Raw genomic sequence first — 18,577 nt, forward strand, 5'->3', positions numbered from 1 at the left:
GGGCAGGTTTTTTTTGCTGTAAATAAATAAAAACCCACACCTCAGCATCTCCCTATGCAGGATGTCAAAGCAAAACTTCACCCAGTTGGGCGAGAGGAGAGTCGCCTAGTTTACAAAGGAAAACTGAAATCTAGTGAAGCCATTTCCCCAACCCCACCCCTAAACTCTCATCTGACAACTGCATGTCAATCAAGAATGAAAAAAGTCTAGGGATCCCAGCTCTCACTTGGATGGTCCCATCAAGTTTCCCATTCCTGATACAGTGACTCCTTTAATCAACCACCCCACACTTTAGAGGTTATGGGAGCTTAAGCAATGGGTTGCCAATGCAGTGCCCTTGAGATCTCCCCCTGGCACCCACAGAGCCTCTGAGCCTCCCCACTTGCTGCCCCCCTTGATCATTAGGCAATAAGGGTGATTAAAAGTACTGTACATAGAGCTGAAACAGGAAGTTGGAAGAGTGGCTCTCTCCCACTTCCTTTTCAGCACTGTGGACTTCTCAAGGCTGAGATTAGTTCTACTGGGTCATTATTTAATCGGATCCCTTGGAAAAGCAAAGTGTGTCCCTGCATCTTCTTTCTCTTGGGCAAGCTCAAAAATAAAGATTAGCAGCTGAGATTCTTTCTTGTTTTAGCAGAGAGCATTCCAGGAATCAAACTCTGCAGTCCTGCAACTAGCTGTGCATAGCAATTTCTCTCTCTCACACACATAAATGGCTAAGATCCAAAAAGCTACTCTAGAGCAGGCTTCCTCAAACTCGGCCCTCCAGATGTTTTGATACTACAATTCCCATAATCCCTGACCACTGGTTCTGCTAGCTAGGGATCATGGGAGTTGTAGGCCAAAAACATCTGGAGGGCAGTGTTTGAGGAAGCCTGCTCCAGAGGTTTCCAAGGGCTCTCACATGACTCCTTTCAAACAGCAAGCTCCCATGTGGCTTGGGGCCTGCTCCTCAAGACACAAAATTCAAAGGTACACACTGGGTTAGACTTAAAGGTTTTTTGGGGTCCTGGCCAGCCATTAGTTACAACAGGGTGGGGAAAGCCCTCCAAATGTTGCTGAATTACAGTTCCCATCATCCATGACGATTAGAACCATTGGCTGGGGCTAATGGGAGTTGGAGTCCAACAACCCAAGTTACAGATTAAACATGAGTAACAGAAATAGGAAATATCTAAGGTGAAGAAAAGGGGAACCCGGGAACCCAACTGATTTAATATTGCAGGCAATTCAAAGACAGCACAATGAATTATAGCTGAAAATTCAGGAAATGTATGAGATAAATGTTTGTATGGCATAAGGAGTTGAAATCCAAGCCTCCTAGCTATTAATCCTCATGGGAGGCTGGTCCTGGAAAAGAAAGATCTTGCCTGATATTCAAAGCCTCCCACCTTGCTAAGGATGGCAGAGTGTCTGTACGCTCTCCTGAAACACTGGCTGAGAGCAGGCAAGAACAGCGTAAGTTAACACTGGCTTGTATCCGTGTGGCCTTTTAAGAAGTGTTTTTAGCATGTGAATCACATACGCTTGCCTCCAATTCATGAGTACCACACGAAACTTTATGCATGGGACACATTTCACACAACCAAAACTATCCCACAGCATCTCTGTTACAATCTGACACACAGCATTAAGTGAAATGGTCCTATGACTTTCAACCTTTCGTGCTGAAGAAGGAACTTAAAACTGCAGGCTAAAGCTGTGTCAAAAGGAGCAGCTCAACTTCTTTCTTGTGGCTGGGTCAGCCACTGCGACATTGATTACTGCAAAATGTAGGTAGTATTCTTCCCCTTTATGGTCACACACAATGCTCATCCTAACAGGGGATAAAGAGCAGAGGTGGCACAGGCTTTCTAAATAGCGTTTAGCACCAAGAATTTCAAGGCATGCACAAATTCAAGCCAAGTGAAGAAACTTGCTCCCCATCTGCTTACAGTAAGTAGCCCGCCAGGAGTTTCAACACTGCCATTTCTGCACTACCAGGCAGGCAGCAAAAACAAAACCAGGCGGCTTGTTGAGTGCTGTTTGGCTTGGTACGTCACAAGCTGTATGGCCCAGATGCATCTGGGTGCCACCGAGTGTCTGAGCTAAGCAGTAATGTGGAAGCTCTAATTATTCTTGGAAATTGTACCCTGAGCGCGCACACACACACACACACACACCTTTCCATGAACATGCAATCTGTGGCTTGGGAACTTCTGGGCCTCCCTCTCCTTCCATCACTGCTAAGCTGGTCACACCCGAGGCACTAAATCAAAATATGTTTCCAGTGGTATTTAACAAGGAATAGGGGACAACGGGGGAGAATCGAACTCCTCAGATCGGCATACGTGGATGAACGCCAAGTTCGTACACTGAACCCTTCTTTTTTCTTTTAATAAGCAAAAATGAACTCAAAATGGAGTCAGCTAACATTAACATACAGGATACAAAACACTACACTTATTTCCAGGACAGCACACACACGAAAAAATAAATTCACAGCCAAGTCTTGATTCAATTTCCTTTTTTTTTTTTAAACGATTACAATGCAGTCTTGAACACTGGACGCAGAGAGTCCAACATGCTATATACATTTCACATTGTGGAGATGTTTGTGTGCTTGACAAGGTTCTTGGTTCACAATTGTTGTTTGTTTTTTTAATAAAAAAGTGCTGTGAAAATGCCATGGGGTTTTTCGGGGGGGGGGGGAGAAGGGGAGGAACATGACCAAATAAAGCAGACAAGCAGATGGTCACAAATGCACCGGGGGGGGGGGGGAGAATCAAAAGGAGAATCTTTCCCACTCCAGTTTCCCATTCCGATGTCTCATTTAGATTCTGATCAGGCAGTACTAGGCATTAGTCTTCCTTCTTCTCCAGAATTTCAGAAACTAAATCAAAGTTAGGGCGATGGTTCTGAAATGATTTGAGAGTCGCTGAGGAAATCAGCCAGGACACATTCCAAGCAATATGGTCTTGAGATTGTTCCCCCCCCCCCAAAAAAAAATCACATTACTTAAAAACTCATACAAATTAGGACAGAGAAAAAGTAAAGTTTTTTGTGGTTTCACTTGCTATACCAAAGATATTTAAGAGCCCCAACAGGCACCAAAGCCAGCTAAAAGATAAAACCGGCCAGTCAGCAATTTGGAATTAGTCTGTTTAGAAGCTGGCCTGGAGGACGGGGGAGGGTGGGGGGGGGGTGGAACAAATGACGCAGAGAACTCCTGAGAAGCCGATTCCACAGACATGCTGCAACCACAGATGGTTTGGGGTTCCACAAGAGACTGCACAGAGTCACCTCACTTGCAGGTCACCGCTGTGTGCATTTCTCCTCGTGCCAGTGCAAATGCCCCCACACGCAAGCTTCTTTTCAGAAGTAGGTCCACTTAAACTAGCCTTGGAAAATCCCCACATGCTGTTGGTGTCACTCAGGAATCCATATCGGTGTTGTTCTTTTTGTTTTTTAAAAAAGAGGTTCAATTAAAAACCAAGCTGAGCCTTGCCCACGTTAATTAAGATATACACCAAAGTCCTGCATTACACGCAACGAGGCAGTTGGATGCTGCGACTCTATGGAAGTTGGAAAAAAAGTCACATCAAGTCCAGAGTCCCCCAATCGAATCCACACAGTAGAGACCTTGTAGCTTTGCCTTATAGCATCACTTTCCCCCAAATGGTCTCCTTCTAGAAATCCAATGGAAGATACTAAGCACATCTCCATTTGGCAATTCATGATCCACCAGTGTACTGAGTTGCTCCTTCCTCTTCAGAGCATAAGTTGCAGCTACAACTTGGACGAAGGCAATTTCTATAGTGGTTACTGTAATGTTATTGTTGGTCCCTTGGTTAGCATCAGTATGGACAGACAGCATTTACTGGAGCATTTGCAGGGGGTTGGGCTACTTGACCCTTGGGGTCCTTTCCAAATCTACAGTTCTACGATTTCATACTCTATGAATCTCTTCCTTTCTACACTAGTGGGCGTGGGGGTGGGAGAGACCTTGTTTGAAGGCTTGCCTTTCTCAAGCCATTAAAAATCATGGCTAGGCTACCAAGGGTGCTATTTGGGGGCTGCTTCTCCAGTATAATCTGAAAACTGTTCCATAAATTTAAGATGTTTTAAGTGTACACATACATTTTTTTTTTGTTTTAGAAGCATGAACAAACAAGGTGTTTCAAAACCATGTACCTAAGCAGAATGAGGATTAAATCCCAACTGAGTGTGCTGCACTCAATGGCAAATGTGGGTTTGCTGCTTTGCAATGTGTAGTATGGTCCTTAGAGTGGGAAAAGAGACCAGTTTTGGAACTAGCCAGATGGAAAGTAATTATCAAAAGGTTGCCGGACGGCAGGGAGGACATAAACATTTAGTCTTTAACTTTCTAGACCCCTCTCCTAATAGTATTGGGTAGCATATGACCATAATCTATACCCAGAGGTAAATTTAAAGGCTTATTATGCTGTTCATATACACATAAATCTTTTTGACAACTGACTAAAGACTGTTTCAATCTTTCTTTCTATCCTTCTGCAGGCAGCACCCAAAGATCCCATGGTCCTCTAGCATCCTTCACTTTCTCAGTAAGCAGACTGCAAAGGAGTCACACCCTTGTAGGAAGTAACCTATTTCCAAGGAGAAGGCATACAAACCCTTCCCCTGGAAGCAGCCCTTTGCTAAGAGAGAAGCTAATGGAAGAGACACGGGTTATCAAGTGGGTGAACAGCTCAGTTGATTAGAGCGTGGTGCTGTTAACATCAAAGCTGCAGGTTTGATCCGCATGGGGCAGCTGCATGTTCCTGCATTGCAGGAGATGGGACGAGATGATCCTCAAGGTCCCTTTCAACTCTACAATTCTATCATTCTATGTCTGGAGGAGCCAGTTTGGTGTAGTGGTTAAGAGCGGCAGACTTGTAATCTGGGGAACCGGGTTCGTGTCTGCACTCCTCCACATGCAGCTGCTGGGTGACCTTGGGCTAGTCACACTTCTCTGAAGTCTCTCAGCCCCACTCACCTCACAGAGTGTTTGTTGTGGGGGAGGAAGGGAAAGGAGAATGTTAGCCGCTTTGAGACTCCTTCGGGTAGTAAAAAGCGGGATATCAAATCCAAACTCTTCTTCTTCTTCTTCTTCTCCTCCAATACTGTCCTAGGTGATGGGACAAACTCACTGTGGCTTCTACGTGAACTTAAATGAGGACCCCTAAGTTCTGACAAAGGTGCCACGCAAAAAAGTGATCTGGTACCCCAGCTGACATTGGGAGGTATTTTACCCTGTCTCTAGTCACTTGTTGCGGGATAAGTTACACAGAAATGAAAAATCAAAGTATTAAATACATAAAGGCCTTCCCTGTCCAGTATTTCCTGTTGTCACCCCCCACCCCGGACCCCCATGGTTTTTTTATTTTATTAAACAAATAGAGCACCTTCAATGCAGCAGCTGTGGGACTGGTGCAGGCATCCCTGAACTTAGATCTCCCTCAATCTGCCGTTGATCTTTGCTGCCAGCACACATCATTTTAAGAGGCAACTGGAATGTGGTTTGTGCAGCCAATGTGAGAGATTAGCATGATGGGCCAAAGAGGGTGGTGGGAGAAAAAGCCAATATCAAACCTGTTCTGACATTCACAGTATTTTTGCTCCCCAATTCTGGGATACAGGAGTAGCATAAATCTGTAGACTTATTGTGGAGCTCTCCCAAAGGTCTATATCTGAATCCAACGCTTCTAGGGTCTTGCATGCCCCAATGCTCAGAACAAGCAGCAAGTCCATCTTGCCACAGGGGAACATTTGCACCGAACCTGGCTGGCCCTCTTAGTTGCCCTTTTATCATGTTACACTCGTGCCATGCGGCCAACAGCAGAGATAAGATGCTTCTCTCCCCTGCCTGATGCTCCTTAAGCACTGTCCTGAAATATTTTGGCACCAGAAGGAATGCTGGCTCCAGTTTCATGTCTGTACATCAGTGTCAAAGAACATCTGCTGATTGCTATTAGGAAAGTCTAGTGGCAAAGTAGAGTGGGAAAATTCAGCACAGCCGATGTGAACTCATCCATGCATGTGCGTGCATGCATAGCGTGTGGGGGAGTGAGAATACAGCAGTTGGCAGAGGAAGCCCCCTACTTCTCCCCAGGTGTTTGCACCTAGGTCTAAAGAGAGGGAGAGAGAAGTAAACTTGTACTGGAAGAAGATGATTGAATCAGCAGGCGTTCTCATTCTAACACGGAAGGAAGAAGTGGCCTCCCAGATTTGTTGACCCTGGAATGAGGAGACGCTTCACTAGAGTAGCACAGAGATGAGAGATATGCAGTAGGAGCTGATTGCACGCGAACTTTATGACAGTGTGCGCATTAAATATGGCTTCCTCGGATTAGTATGTCACATCCATAGTACTTCCGTAAGATGATCCACTTTTTCTAGGCTTGACTCACGACACCATTTTCGTCCTCAATGAACTAGACAGAGGCCTGGCAGAAAAGGTGGCAAGTGGCTTGCAATTTCCTGATCGGCGGTCAACGAAAGCTGATCCCACACACAGCAGGGCAACATGGGTGAAGTGGCGAGTCTCCTGCAGGTGTGGTGTGCACAGGACCTTGCTTCTCTGTCCACTCCTGCACACACAGGTGCAAGGAAGCATAGCCTTAATCAGTAATAAGCTTCCACCTAGCTTTGCCCCAAGTGCACTCCAAAGGGGTGGAGAAGCAAGAAAAGCAACTGAGCTGGATTCAGGACAGAAAAAAAGCAGGGCTGTTCTGCGAGGACAACACAGGATGGCAGCAGTTGGCACATTTTGTTCCTTTTTAAAAACTTAGACCATATTCTAGTTTTTAATGCACACTGCCAGAGTCTGGCCGAGGCTGGTTGGTGGCGAGGTATTTGGCTCTCATGCTGGAGGTGTACTGGAGAAAGACAAAAAGAAGAAGAAGAAGAAGACAAAGAAGATGGTAGATCAATTCAGAGTAATCGGCAAAACCTTAAGACTCAAGTATTGCTTGATACACCCCCTTGCATTCAGATTTGAAGTTAAATATCAAATGGTTAATCATCCTTTCCGACGCCTTAACAAAAGGTTCACCTAGGCTTCTGACAGATGCCAGAACCAAAACGCCTTGATGTAGAAAAGGGCTTGGAAGATATATGCATAACAAATCCCATGGGTTTTTTTTTTAGGGAAAGCCTTGGCAGTTAAGCTGGTATAAAAACAAACCAAAATTTGGAATTTAGACAGGCCATGAGTGATACACCTACAGTATTTACAAAATACTTGCAGTGCTCAATCCAAGTGCTCCCTGATTAAACAGTGAGGAGAAAAAGCAGAGATTTGGCTCACCAGATTTCCTCTTTCAATCATGCAAAGAAAGGAAGAGATGAGTGGAAATATATAGATACATTGCTATATCTATATTTTTTACTATGAAAGAAAAAAATGGAAAATTCAAGGGCACCATATGTGTTGCAAACTGAGGGTTGTCCAGGAACCCATGCTGGGAGGTATAAAGCAAGGCCATGTCTTCTAGAGGCATTACTACAATCATTGGCACATGGTGGGAAAGAGGAGCTAGTGAGGGGGGCACAATCCTACCTTTCTGTCATATAATGCAACAAAACACATTGACAAGAAGCCGATTATGCATATATATATATATATTCAGGCATTTGTTATACACACTTGAACCAGCATATAATAAAAATAATCCAACATAAAAACCAACAGTCCAAACATTGATACAGTCTACCCTACAAATACATCCATCCAGGACCCAGCTATGACACAGCAGAGCACCCCTTCAGCTGCAGGGCCATGCCTTTAAAAGTGAAGTTTTCACTTGCCAATGGAAGAACGACAAGGAGGAAGGAACCCAGGCAGATATGCCAGAGGGTGGTCTGAGGACACATGATATAGCAAGCACCCTTAGCTCCCTACTCTGGGTCTGGGCTGGTACCTAGGCAGTAGACCACTGGAAATCCTTTGCATGCTGCTTTGAGTTCCAAGGTGGAAGAAAGGCACAATATAAATTAAATGAAATAAAGTAAAAATAAATGTGTCTCCCAAGGAAGTGCGTTTCCTCCTTAGAGCCAACTTGGTGTTATCCCAGATTCACTGTTTTACTCCTTGGCAGCGATCAAATCAACTTTGCTTGCTGAAACCAAGCACGGTGATGGACTCAAGTTAAAATCCAATGCTCAAAAACACAAGATCAAATGTCGCTGAGTGAAATGAGGCTTACATCTGAGTAAACATGGGTAGGATTCGGCTATTAAGTGTGGTTCCTCAACACAGGCCTAGAAATATTGCTGTCTCTTCAAGTCTTTGTGGCTGGAGCTTCTACTACAACACTTCCACTGAGGATTTTGGAACATCTGCCTCAATGGGATCAACACCTGTTTTTACTGGAAAGACAGATGTTCTTCTGGGACAGGTTAATGCTCAGCTATAAACGTCAACCAGATCCTGTTCTCAAGGTTCTTGCAGTAGCTCCAGAGATGATAAAACAGGCAAGGTCGCTCATGATGTTAAGTTTTGCTCTCTCTTTAAAAACAACAACAGTGTGAAATCTTAGTGTGTACTAAGAGGTACAGAGCCAGTTTACACAGAGAGCAAGGCAGACACTACTACGTTTATTTCTGATGTATGCACCAGGGAAGAGTACATTGCTTCTGTAAAGCAGAGCAGGTATTAGGATAAGAGAGGCAAAGTCATTGATTCAACGGCATTCCTGATGCCAGCTCAAATTCCCATACATACCCAAGTATGAGGACATCTTTTCAGTCAGGTCTTTCACTGCAGATGACTTATGGACAGCCTACCCGACCTTACAAATTTAATTAGATAAATACCCCCCGGTTAATATCTGTGCTGTTCCCACTGAGATATATTCCTTTGATTCCCATCTTTCTAAAGAAAAGTTATGTCCTACAGACAAAAATATTACTCTCAAAGTTCCCTTGGAAGGAGAATCAAACCTTACATTTATTTTGCTTTTATCACACCCTTTCCCCACAGAGCTCAGTGTCTATGTACATTATTCTTTCAACCTCTCAACCAACCCTTTCAGGTTCGGCTGAAATATAGTGTCTGCTCCCTCACCCCCAGATACCCAATGACCTTTATGTCTACACCATTTCACACTCACATATACAGCGCAAAGCCGTCGTGGCTCAGCAAATGGTTGTCTCACAGATGAACAACAAATCACAGTTTGTTCCTCCAAAGCTTGGTTTGCCACCCAACTACTCTTGTCTCGTGCCTGTGTAGCCTGGTGAGCATCTGGGGTGGAGTGGCCAAACAAACCACAGTTAAACAAGGCGGCTGGGTTCAAACAAGATACCAAAGCATAGTTAAAACATGCTATAGTGCACAACTCAACCTGCCATCGTGGTTTGCTGCTGGGTCCAGACATTCAAACAAACCACACTTTGGCTAAACCAACCATGGCTTAAAGTTATGAGCATGTGGATCAGGTCTTTGGCTGTCAAGCTGTAGTTTAACTTGTGCAGGTCTACAAAACAGCACTACTCTCTGGATCACCTCTCATTTTATTTATGAAGTTGGCTTGTTAAATTAACCAGAGTTGTTTTAAATGGAGATCTCTCATTCGAACACAATGCTAAGCTGGGATTCTGTAAAAGTGAAATAAACTCTGCCCCCCAAGTCTCCCAGTTCTGTGGGAAGAGAAGGAGGAAACAGGAGAACCTGACGCTTGGTTCAACTTTTATATATTATGGATTCCTTCACTTATGTGGGCAATTAATATTTATAAGAACTAGCCTATTTTATTCCTCACCTGAATGACACTGTGAATGTTGGTAGCTTCAATATCTTGCAACTGCCATAAATATTTTGCTGATAACCTTTGGCCCCTTCTCAGCAACTGAATTTAAGACAAAATATTCACGTCCAGTTTTTTTAGCATGAGTCAGCCTGTTTGGTGCTGATGTTCTGGTCAACATGTACACATTTTGGGCTGCTGGAACATGTATCCTATCTTCACTAAACATTTTCACCTGGGAGGGCTCTGTCTGCTAAATACATTTTAGGGACTTTGCTGATCTTTGGAACAATCCCAGCAAAACCCTGTGCCCACATGTTCCAAGGAGACACTTCTTCACAAGATGACAGTTCCACTTGTCTCTCCCTTTCCCTCTCCCCACCAATCTTCCTACTGCAGGATCTGGAGCAGGCAAGTGTCTGGCCCCAACCTATCTGCATCAGCTGCAACATGCATTTTTTTATTAAAAAAAATCAGTTTTACTCAGAATTAAATATAAGAGTTTCCCTTGATTTCTCCCCCCCCCCAAAAAATCATTTTCAAGATGTGTTGGGAACAAGGTTAGTTGTTGCAGCTGCTTCCTGTATGTGGTGTTTCTTCCAATTGTTTCTTGCTGTGTAAAATGTTAAGCAGCCCTTTCCCCCTGCTGGTCCTAACCTCGGAGGAATTTTTTCCTTAGAAAGCAAAAGGGGGGGGGGCAGCAGAACTACGAGGGACAGCTGGACTGGTTCTTAGTGGAAATTCAAAGTTTTTCTCCAGCAGAACCACACAAATACTACAACACGTCCTTAATCTAAACCAAGTTTTGGGGTGGGAAAGAAGGATGACAGGCATGTTATAGAGGCCTACCACTTAGGGAGGGAGGAGTATGTGCCACCCATATTCAAAATTCATGTATTCTTTCTAGTTAGTAACCATTGCAGGCCTACAGAGTAAGTTATGCACACAAAAAGGAACAAACATTTTTGCTTCAAACATGAAAGAGCGTGAGTGTTTAGCCTGCGCTGATAAACCTGCAGTACTGATCATGCAATTTAGCCTTGTTTATGGTCCCACCAGAAAGTTCTATGCCCCCCTCCCCCCCAATGCAAAATGGTACCCCTGATTTTATTCATTTCTTTGAGGTCTTTATATACTGCTTAATTAATCGTAAGCATTCAGTGTAACATTTATTTTGTTTCTAAAGTTCAGATAATGCTCTATAATTTCATGAAGTATATTCTGCGCTGTAAAACTATTCCGGGGTGGGGGTGGGGGTGGGAATTGCCTGAAATACAAAGTAGGTAATACAGAACATTAAAAATACACAATGCAATGGGCGACTGCATACACCCATGAGAATTAGGAAACGCTGCATCCGGGGCTTGGTTGCCCAAACAAGGCCAATGCAAGACTGCTTACAAGAGAGGAAGATGCAGTGGCATTCTGGAGAGTACAAGCAACATGCACTGAATGACGCACACACCCATTCATGCGCTTGATCAGAGTGCACCGAGCCAAGGCTGTTACCTTGACAGTCCAGCCATCTCAAGAGACCCACAAGCATTTGCCAAAGCAGAGCAAGCCAATGACAAGGAAGTGTCAAGAATGAAGACCAAGCAAGTGACACCGGAGAATGGAAGCCAGCGCAGCAGGATGGCACCACAAAAGCCCCAGCAGGAATGGGTGATGTGGAGGCGGAACAGCTTGATGTATACAAACAGGTCTAGGAACAGGATGCAGACTGTGGGCTAGTGGGCTGTGCTAACCAACCAACTAGGGAAACAAAAGAAGAACCTGCATTAGGGCAGGCACTTTTCCCAGGGCAGACGTCTTTCAGTTTGCTTCAGTAGATAAAGAGTGCAGGTTGGTTGGGCGGGCTTGTTTTAAAGGGATAAATCGCCCAGGATTAAGCTCTCCCCTAATATCTGCCTCTAGGATTCAAAACTACGCACGGCTCTCCTCGAAAAAAATGTTCACGAACTATGACCGTAAGAAGCTACTTTGTACTTAAGTCAGACCATTGGTCCATGTGGCCCAGGGCTGGCTACCTGCTACTCTCCTGCCAATACCCGAGATCTCAGGCAAAGGCTTCTCCAGCCACACCTACTCACAATGCTTTTGTTATGAATTACAGTGGTACACCGTGTTACGCATGCGATCTGTTCCGGATCGCGCTACGTAACATGGGCGTGCTTAACATGAACCCCCTCCCCAAAAGAAAAAACCCGGAAGTAGCGTGATTTGAGTGCTTCTGCGCATGCACAAAAGTGTTCTGCGCATCTGGGGGTCGCGTGCGCTCCGGAAACGCTTCCGGGTTGCGGCCATTCTTAACTTGAACGTCCGCAACCCGGGAAGTGCGCAACTTGGGGTATGACTGTATAAGTAAGTTTTATACAGAGTCACACCGTTGATCCATCTAGCTCAGTATTATACACTTGCGTGGAAGCAGCTCTGCAGAGTTTCCAGCAGGGACATTTCACTGTCCTACCTAGAGATGCTAGGAATTGAGCAATGCATATGCTCTAACTTTGAACTACAGCCACTGAAACACCCCCCCCCACTAGGATGCAAATTTGGACCCTTTGGCATATAAAGGTGGTGCTCTTATCACCAGACTATGCTTATTCCCCTTTCCCTTTTAAGATTCTACAGAAGTTTTTTTTTTTTTTTTGATGGAGTCTTGCCACTTATCATCATAGGAAGAAGGAAGCACCACATGGCAACTGTGTTTACTTGTTACTGATTAAGAAAACTCTTCCTGTCAAACCCTGCTTGTAAACATTTCTAATAGTAGGAAGATTGTACGTGCAACACAGCTAGGAAGCTATTTTGAAACATGCAATGGGCAGAATTTAAGTGCTTTGGATTATAGATTTGTTAGGAGAAGCTTTAGTAGCTGTTCTATGCTGGGGGCATTCTCTTTTTTTTAAAATGTGTGTTCCATAGCATCAGCTGTGATGCCAAGAGATTCACTGAGGAAAGACAATTAGGCATTTCATTAAGAAAGATCCCCATGTTAGCTAAACTGGGTTTTCTCATGTTTTCAGTTTCAGACACTTGGCAGCATCCAAACTCGAGGCCTAGTTAGAGAGGAGGAGATTCCTCCCCATTACAAAACTCTTGCTAATCTGTTCATCTCCAAGAGGTGCGACTGACTGCCACGAAGACCACAGGAAGCTTTGCCAAGGAAAGATGTTGATGTTGCTCCATTACTAAGCACCAGGGCAGACCTAGCTAGCGTAAACCCTGGGCAGGAAAAGGATAGGGTGGGAAGTGCAGGGAGAAGGAATGTGAATACTTTGGCACTGGCCTGGGGAAGTAAGTGCAGGGATGGCAGGGTGTGGGTGGGAGTTCAGCGAGAAGGACCTTATTTCAGTACCTGTTCCGATTTTGCGGGCGCTGTTACCAGTACGTCCGAGCACTGTCCGAGGGCTTAAGCTGCCAGCTCATATGGCTGCTACTGTCCATGGCAGCCAAATACAACTGTGATGATGCAGGAAAGAGAGAAAAAGAGAGAGTGCAGCCTCAACGTGCATGAAAAACACAGTGCAAGCAAGTGAAACGCTGGGGTGTGTATGTCAATGACAGGGAAGGCTCTACTCTCCTATGGGAATAGACTCCGGAGCAAGGAGGAGGAAACAAGGGAAGGTATGACCAAGGGGACAAAAAGAATAGACAAACAATGAAGAAGATGACTCCAGTTCTAGGAGTAGGTTTCCTTGGTTTCCACAACAGAAGCTGAGACAAAACAGTATGAGTACGGACTACGCAACATCATCTTAAAGACTTCTTAGGCGCCTCCTGTTTACAGATTTCTTACTCCTAAATTGTGGCCAAAGTTGAGTAAAAGGCATTTCCTACGGCTGTGTATTTGAGCCTTAGCTGGAAAAGGCCAATGGGCCGCATGGCTCAGGGGGGGGACCCACATCCCATCCTCATGGATTCTGCCTTCTCTTTCTCATCTGAAAGTAATTCATTGCATAGATAACTGCTGGCAAGAAGATGTCTCTCTCTCCCCCCCCCCAACCCGGCAACCCACCTGAAGCCATTCCTTCTTGTACTAAAAGTATCAATTCAGATGCACATAGGGACACATTCTCTTTCCTTATTTCACTGGGATAGTGTTATTCTGTCTTCTCAAAAAGTTCAGGGAGGAGATGAAGGATATTCTGCCCATCCCACATCTTCAACAGCGCTCCCACCACACCTGTCTGAAGTCCCCCATCTCCCTCTCCCTAGAAATGCAATCAAGACCACTGCTAGCGAAAAGGGACATTTCTTAATTGGAGAATGAAGACTCCTTTTGCCAAACAGTAAGAGCTTTGCAGCAAGCAAAACTCTATGGTTTGGCTGAATTCTACAGGCGACTAAGATGATCAGGCTTAGCATGCAGTATTAGGGAGTTATAGTGTTTGCAGCTACAGATCCCACCACCACACTCCCAGTCAGAACGGTAATCAATTCCAAGAATAGATGTTTACATTTCCTCTGGAACGGTAACACCATGGCTGAGAAAAACAGTGTTCTCTGAAACCATATACAAAAAAAGAAAAGGGGAAAAGGCTAAAAAGGAGAATTCTGAAGTTTGTTGCTGAGAGCTGGTCAAGGTAATCAACTAGGGCTGGTAGTGCAGACTGTCAGAATTTGTTCTTTTAAAATTCTCATTGCTTTTCTTTTATATTTTAGGGTGTGTTTGCTTTCAGGGAAGGCTAAAGGCACTTCTACAAGACAAGTTCAGACATCACAAGAGTACATTTTCTTAAAAAGAAGGAAAAAAGATGGATTTATGTCATTCATATCTCAATTGAGTGCTAAAGCACACTATCAAATCACCAGTGCAAAGGCTGATATACTGCAGGTTATTACAAGCTTGAAACCAAAGAAACTAAGCAGTGAATGAAACAAAGCTGAGCCTGAAACAGCTTCCAGGTCAATCAAAACCTTTCATGAAAGACATTTCCCTATTCTGAAAGTTTGATACAAAAAAAATGAAAAAATTACAAATATTGAAACAGAAGACGAACCCTCTAAACACCTGTATACCTTAAAGGCAGATTTTTGGAGAAGAATTCAGTGTTAATGTCAAAACATAGTTTCCACTACAAGCTCAGCAGTTACTATGGTGATATATCTGCAGACTTACTAGCAGAATATATTTGCAGAATTCTTCTAAAGGTTCACATCTGTGACAACAATCCTCATGTTCTAAGCAACATGCACGTTTGTTTTCCTATATGAAAAGGAACCTAGACATTTTACCAGGAGACAAGTTGTGTTCATGTGTATGGGTGCAGGAAGAGCTCAGGTTTCTGTTCTAAATAGATGCTTATTCATGAAGTAGTATATTGGAGCTGACTACACATTATCTCCAAAGCAGATTTCTGTCTTACCCTTCAAAGCAGTAATTAAAACAGACTTACGGAGGGAGGTGGAGACTCCCGGCCAATCAAAGGTGTGTTCTCACATCGGGGGTTCTGAAAATTTGCATTCTGGCTCCTGAGGGGAAGGCAAGAAAGAGTAAAGCATGAAAAGGTCATTCACTTTCTGGTTTACAGTATTTGTGGAAGTCAAAAATAAGGTGGCTGCATTCGTTGTGATCTTGGAATTGTATAAACAGAATGTAATCTGTGAACTGAGCCTTAACAGGCAACTGCTGCTAAACAGCAGATTAGGCTGGTGGATGTTATTTCCTTGGCTCAGTAGGCAGGCAAGAGATGTACCACTCCTATGAGGAGCCCTAGCCCTGTGGTTATGTCCAAAGACGCACATCATCTGCCAGTCCAAAACACTGCCAAAACCTGCACATTATTCTGAGTTGTCTCTAGGCAAATAATTCTCATATTCCATATTATTAAAGCTTGTGGAATATGTTCCATTACAGAGACAATGGTGGAAATGCATTAAGCTAGGGGCAGTGGAGCCTTTTTCAGTCCAAGGGGTGGTTTCATTTGGGTGGCAAAAGGGGGCAGGACAACAAATACAATGTATCTTTATACTACATGTTACTTTCTTAACATTCACACACCTGCTTATAGCCCTCATCCAGAGAAGAGGAGAAAACATTCAGTGTGCAAAGCAGGGCCAGGGAGGAGGGTGGCCTGGGGTGAACTCTGAGGAACCAGATAGTGAGGCTTGAGAGGCCACATTTGCCCTGGGTCTGAGGTTTCTCACTCCTGTTTTGAACACACAGCATCTCTACTGGCAAGTGTTTCCAATCTTTAAGTACCGCTGAGTCTTTTCCCATTAAGCTCTGCAAATATCAGTTTATCCACTTGCAATACAGAAAGATATAAATAAACTGGCTTGCAGCTGCAGTCACATACAACTCCTTTTTGGTTCTCCAGTAGTAAGTAACTGCTGCCTTCAACTGTATCCATTCATTATCTCTTAAACCAAATACCAGGATCCACTCAGGTACAGAGAGCTGCAGAACAGAGCCTCCCTCCCTCCCTGTTCATCCTCCCTCTGCAAATATGTGAAACTGCCTTATACAAAGTCAGACCACAGGCCCATTCAAGGAAAGTACTACTGACTGACAATGCAGTGCCCCGCCCTGGGTCTCAGGGACAGTCCTGCTGCTCAGCTAACACTTTTCAGTGGAGATGTCTGGGACTGAAGCAGTGTCCCTGTGGATGCACATAACCCACTCTATGCACTGAGCACCCCCTACTCACATGTACTCTGTGACGGGAGCATTGCTGACTGTGTGTGCCGCTGCTGGGATGCTGGTCTCGCTTCCATAGCTGCTCCCACAGCTGTAAAGACTAGGCATGTGCACCCTATACAAGTTGTCGTGCGTTTGCCTGTTCCCTTGAGCAGTCGATTCATCCTCTCCATCATCATCTGAACTCCTGCAGAGGGGAGCAAAGTTTCTTTTCAGGGCTGCTGCAGAGCAAACCAGACCAAGCACGTGGTGTTGCTTCTCCTCCCTCTTTCCCCTGCTTCTGAGTAGTTCAGTACAGCAACAGCTTCCTTCTCACAGCAACCACCTCCCCCCAGAGAACAGAATGACTCAGACCTCCCACAACTGCAGCCTGGGCTTTCAAAGCCTGTCACATTTCTTCCCACAGAGCCTGCCAAATAACTCAGAACCAACAAAGCAGTCTTCCAGGAGCTGCTGCATGCTAGCTGGGGCTGATGTGATTTGCAGTCCAAAACAGCTGGAAGGCATCAGGCTGGGAGAGGCTGGAATACAGGGTGGCAATGAACACAGCCACTGAATGCATAACTAATCTAAGGGGCCAGTATAATATTAAGACTGTGGGGTAAGGAGGCGGCCACACATACACAGTCACCTTTTTGCAAGTTAGGAGACTGCCACATTCTGTCACTATTATTAACCAGTACTGAAGAATCTCGGGGATGTTTTATATAAAGACAGGCCATCTTCTAGCTTACAGGATCTATTTTGTGTTTGTTTCCTACAATGTCTACTAACTGGAGCCTGGCCAAAAATAGTGGTTGTGGCAGAGACAGGCTCAAGAGCTGAGGCCAATTGCCCACTGTATTCTAGGAGCCAGCCTATACCCAAGTTGCTGCATTCCAAAAATCCTAGCACAAAACACAAGCCGCCTAGCACAGTCTCACGAACACTTGGTCAGAAGCAACTAATTCATACCCCTATTTTACAGAGAAGGCATTCTGAGGCTGAGAAACAGGTGATTAACACAAAGCCAGCCATGGCAAGTTTTGCCAGGTTTTAATGGGTTCATTACTGAGTTAGAAACCCTTGCCAATCCACTCCAAATCACCCAGAAATCTACCAGTAGATCCCAACTTACCTTCTTTCTATCCCATTTTTCCTAACCACAGGATTTAATATTTGTGCCTACACCTGATATGATAGACAGGGGAAGCGTTTCCCTCCTATTTGCAGGGTTTTTTGTACAACAATATGAGGAACTTTTTCAAAACAGCTTTGTAGATATTTAAAGAAGAAATGCACACTCCAAAGCTCACAGAAATAATGAGCGATAGACACACTTTGAGAAGTAACGCTATAACCAACCAGGGTGGGGGATGGATGGACTACATTGTATTCAGAAAGAAAAGACATGAGAAAAAACCTACACAACACAGGTCACAAGTGTGTAAGTGGTCCAAAGCAGGCAATGGTTAGAAACTTTTAAGTAACAAACAGAATTGACAAGTGGCTTTCGTATGTCAGAAGGAAGAAGAGGAGGAAGGGCAAAGATTATGGTGCCAGCAAAACTCTGCCTGGTCTTACATAACCAGCAGCTTATCTGTGGGACCCAATAACCTTCTCAGGTGTAAGACGTGCTAGTTGCATCACATTCAAAGAGTGATCAAGGAATCTGGTTTCCAAACAACAGTTAATTGGGTAATATAAAATGTGTTCCACAAGGTGGCAGTGAACATTTGCTGAACAACAGGAATTATGGGTCAGCAACATGGCATTTTATGTCTGCTGAACATTTTACAGGTCTATCTTATTAAGTGGTCTTTTTGACATTAAAGACAATCCTAATCACTCCAGGAAGACTTCCCATCCCATGTCAGCCAGTCCTTCCCAAACTGTCACGACATTTCTTTAATGCGTATTTTGCAGCCCATGGATGTCATATCCCCAAAACTTAGCATCTTGAATAGTACTATTGGGTAGTGTGAGGAGTTGTGGCTAATAAAGTTAGCTTGAGATGATTTAGTGGGTGGATTTTAATCCAAAATCTAAAAGACTGCCATGCATAACACTTCCTTCCCTGCTCCATTTGGCCAGTTTCTCCCAGGGTTTCACATTGCCCTGCAGTGTACTGCTTGGGTAGTTTGCTTACATCACACAGAGCTGTCAGCTCCTTTTCCTCAGCCTCTGGAATCCCAGACAACAA

At 44.4% G+C, this 18,577-nt stretch overlaps 1 protein-coding gene across 2 annotated transcripts in view; it reads right to left on the reverse strand.

Annotated features, from left to right (window-relative positions):
- Positions 1 to 6,783: 6,783 nt before the first annotated feature.
- The window catches only part of TTYH3 (tweety family member 3), an 80,037-nt gene continuing 68,243 nt past the window's right edge, over positions 6,784 to 18,577 (reverse strand). Inside the window, exons 12-15 of one of the 2 annotated variants that reach the window (XM_033167272.1) lie at positions 16,406 to 16,582; positions 15,152 to 15,227; positions 13,111 to 13,214; positions 6,784 to 6,878 (exon numbers count right to left, since the gene is read on the reverse strand). In XM_033167272.1, the coding sequence (XP_033023163.1) occupies positions 13,134 to 13,214; positions 15,152 to 15,227; positions 16,406 to 16,582 (334 nt within the window). In that variant the 3' untranslated portion in view covers positions 6,784 to 6,878; positions 13,111 to 13,133. The remainder of the gene's footprint in view (positions 6,879 to 13,110; positions 13,215 to 15,151; positions 15,228 to 16,405; positions 16,583 to 18,577) is intronic. The other variant, XM_033167273.1, reaches the window with a different exon arrangement.

This window comes from Lacerta agilis, chromosome 13 (assembly GCF_009819535.1).
Source record: "Lacerta agilis isolate rLacAgi1 chromosome 13, rLacAgi1.pri, whole genome shotgun sequence".
In the NCBI taxonomy this organism is placed as follows: domain Eukaryota; kingdom Metazoa; phylum Chordata; class Lepidosauria; order Squamata; family Lacertidae; genus Lacerta; species Lacerta agilis.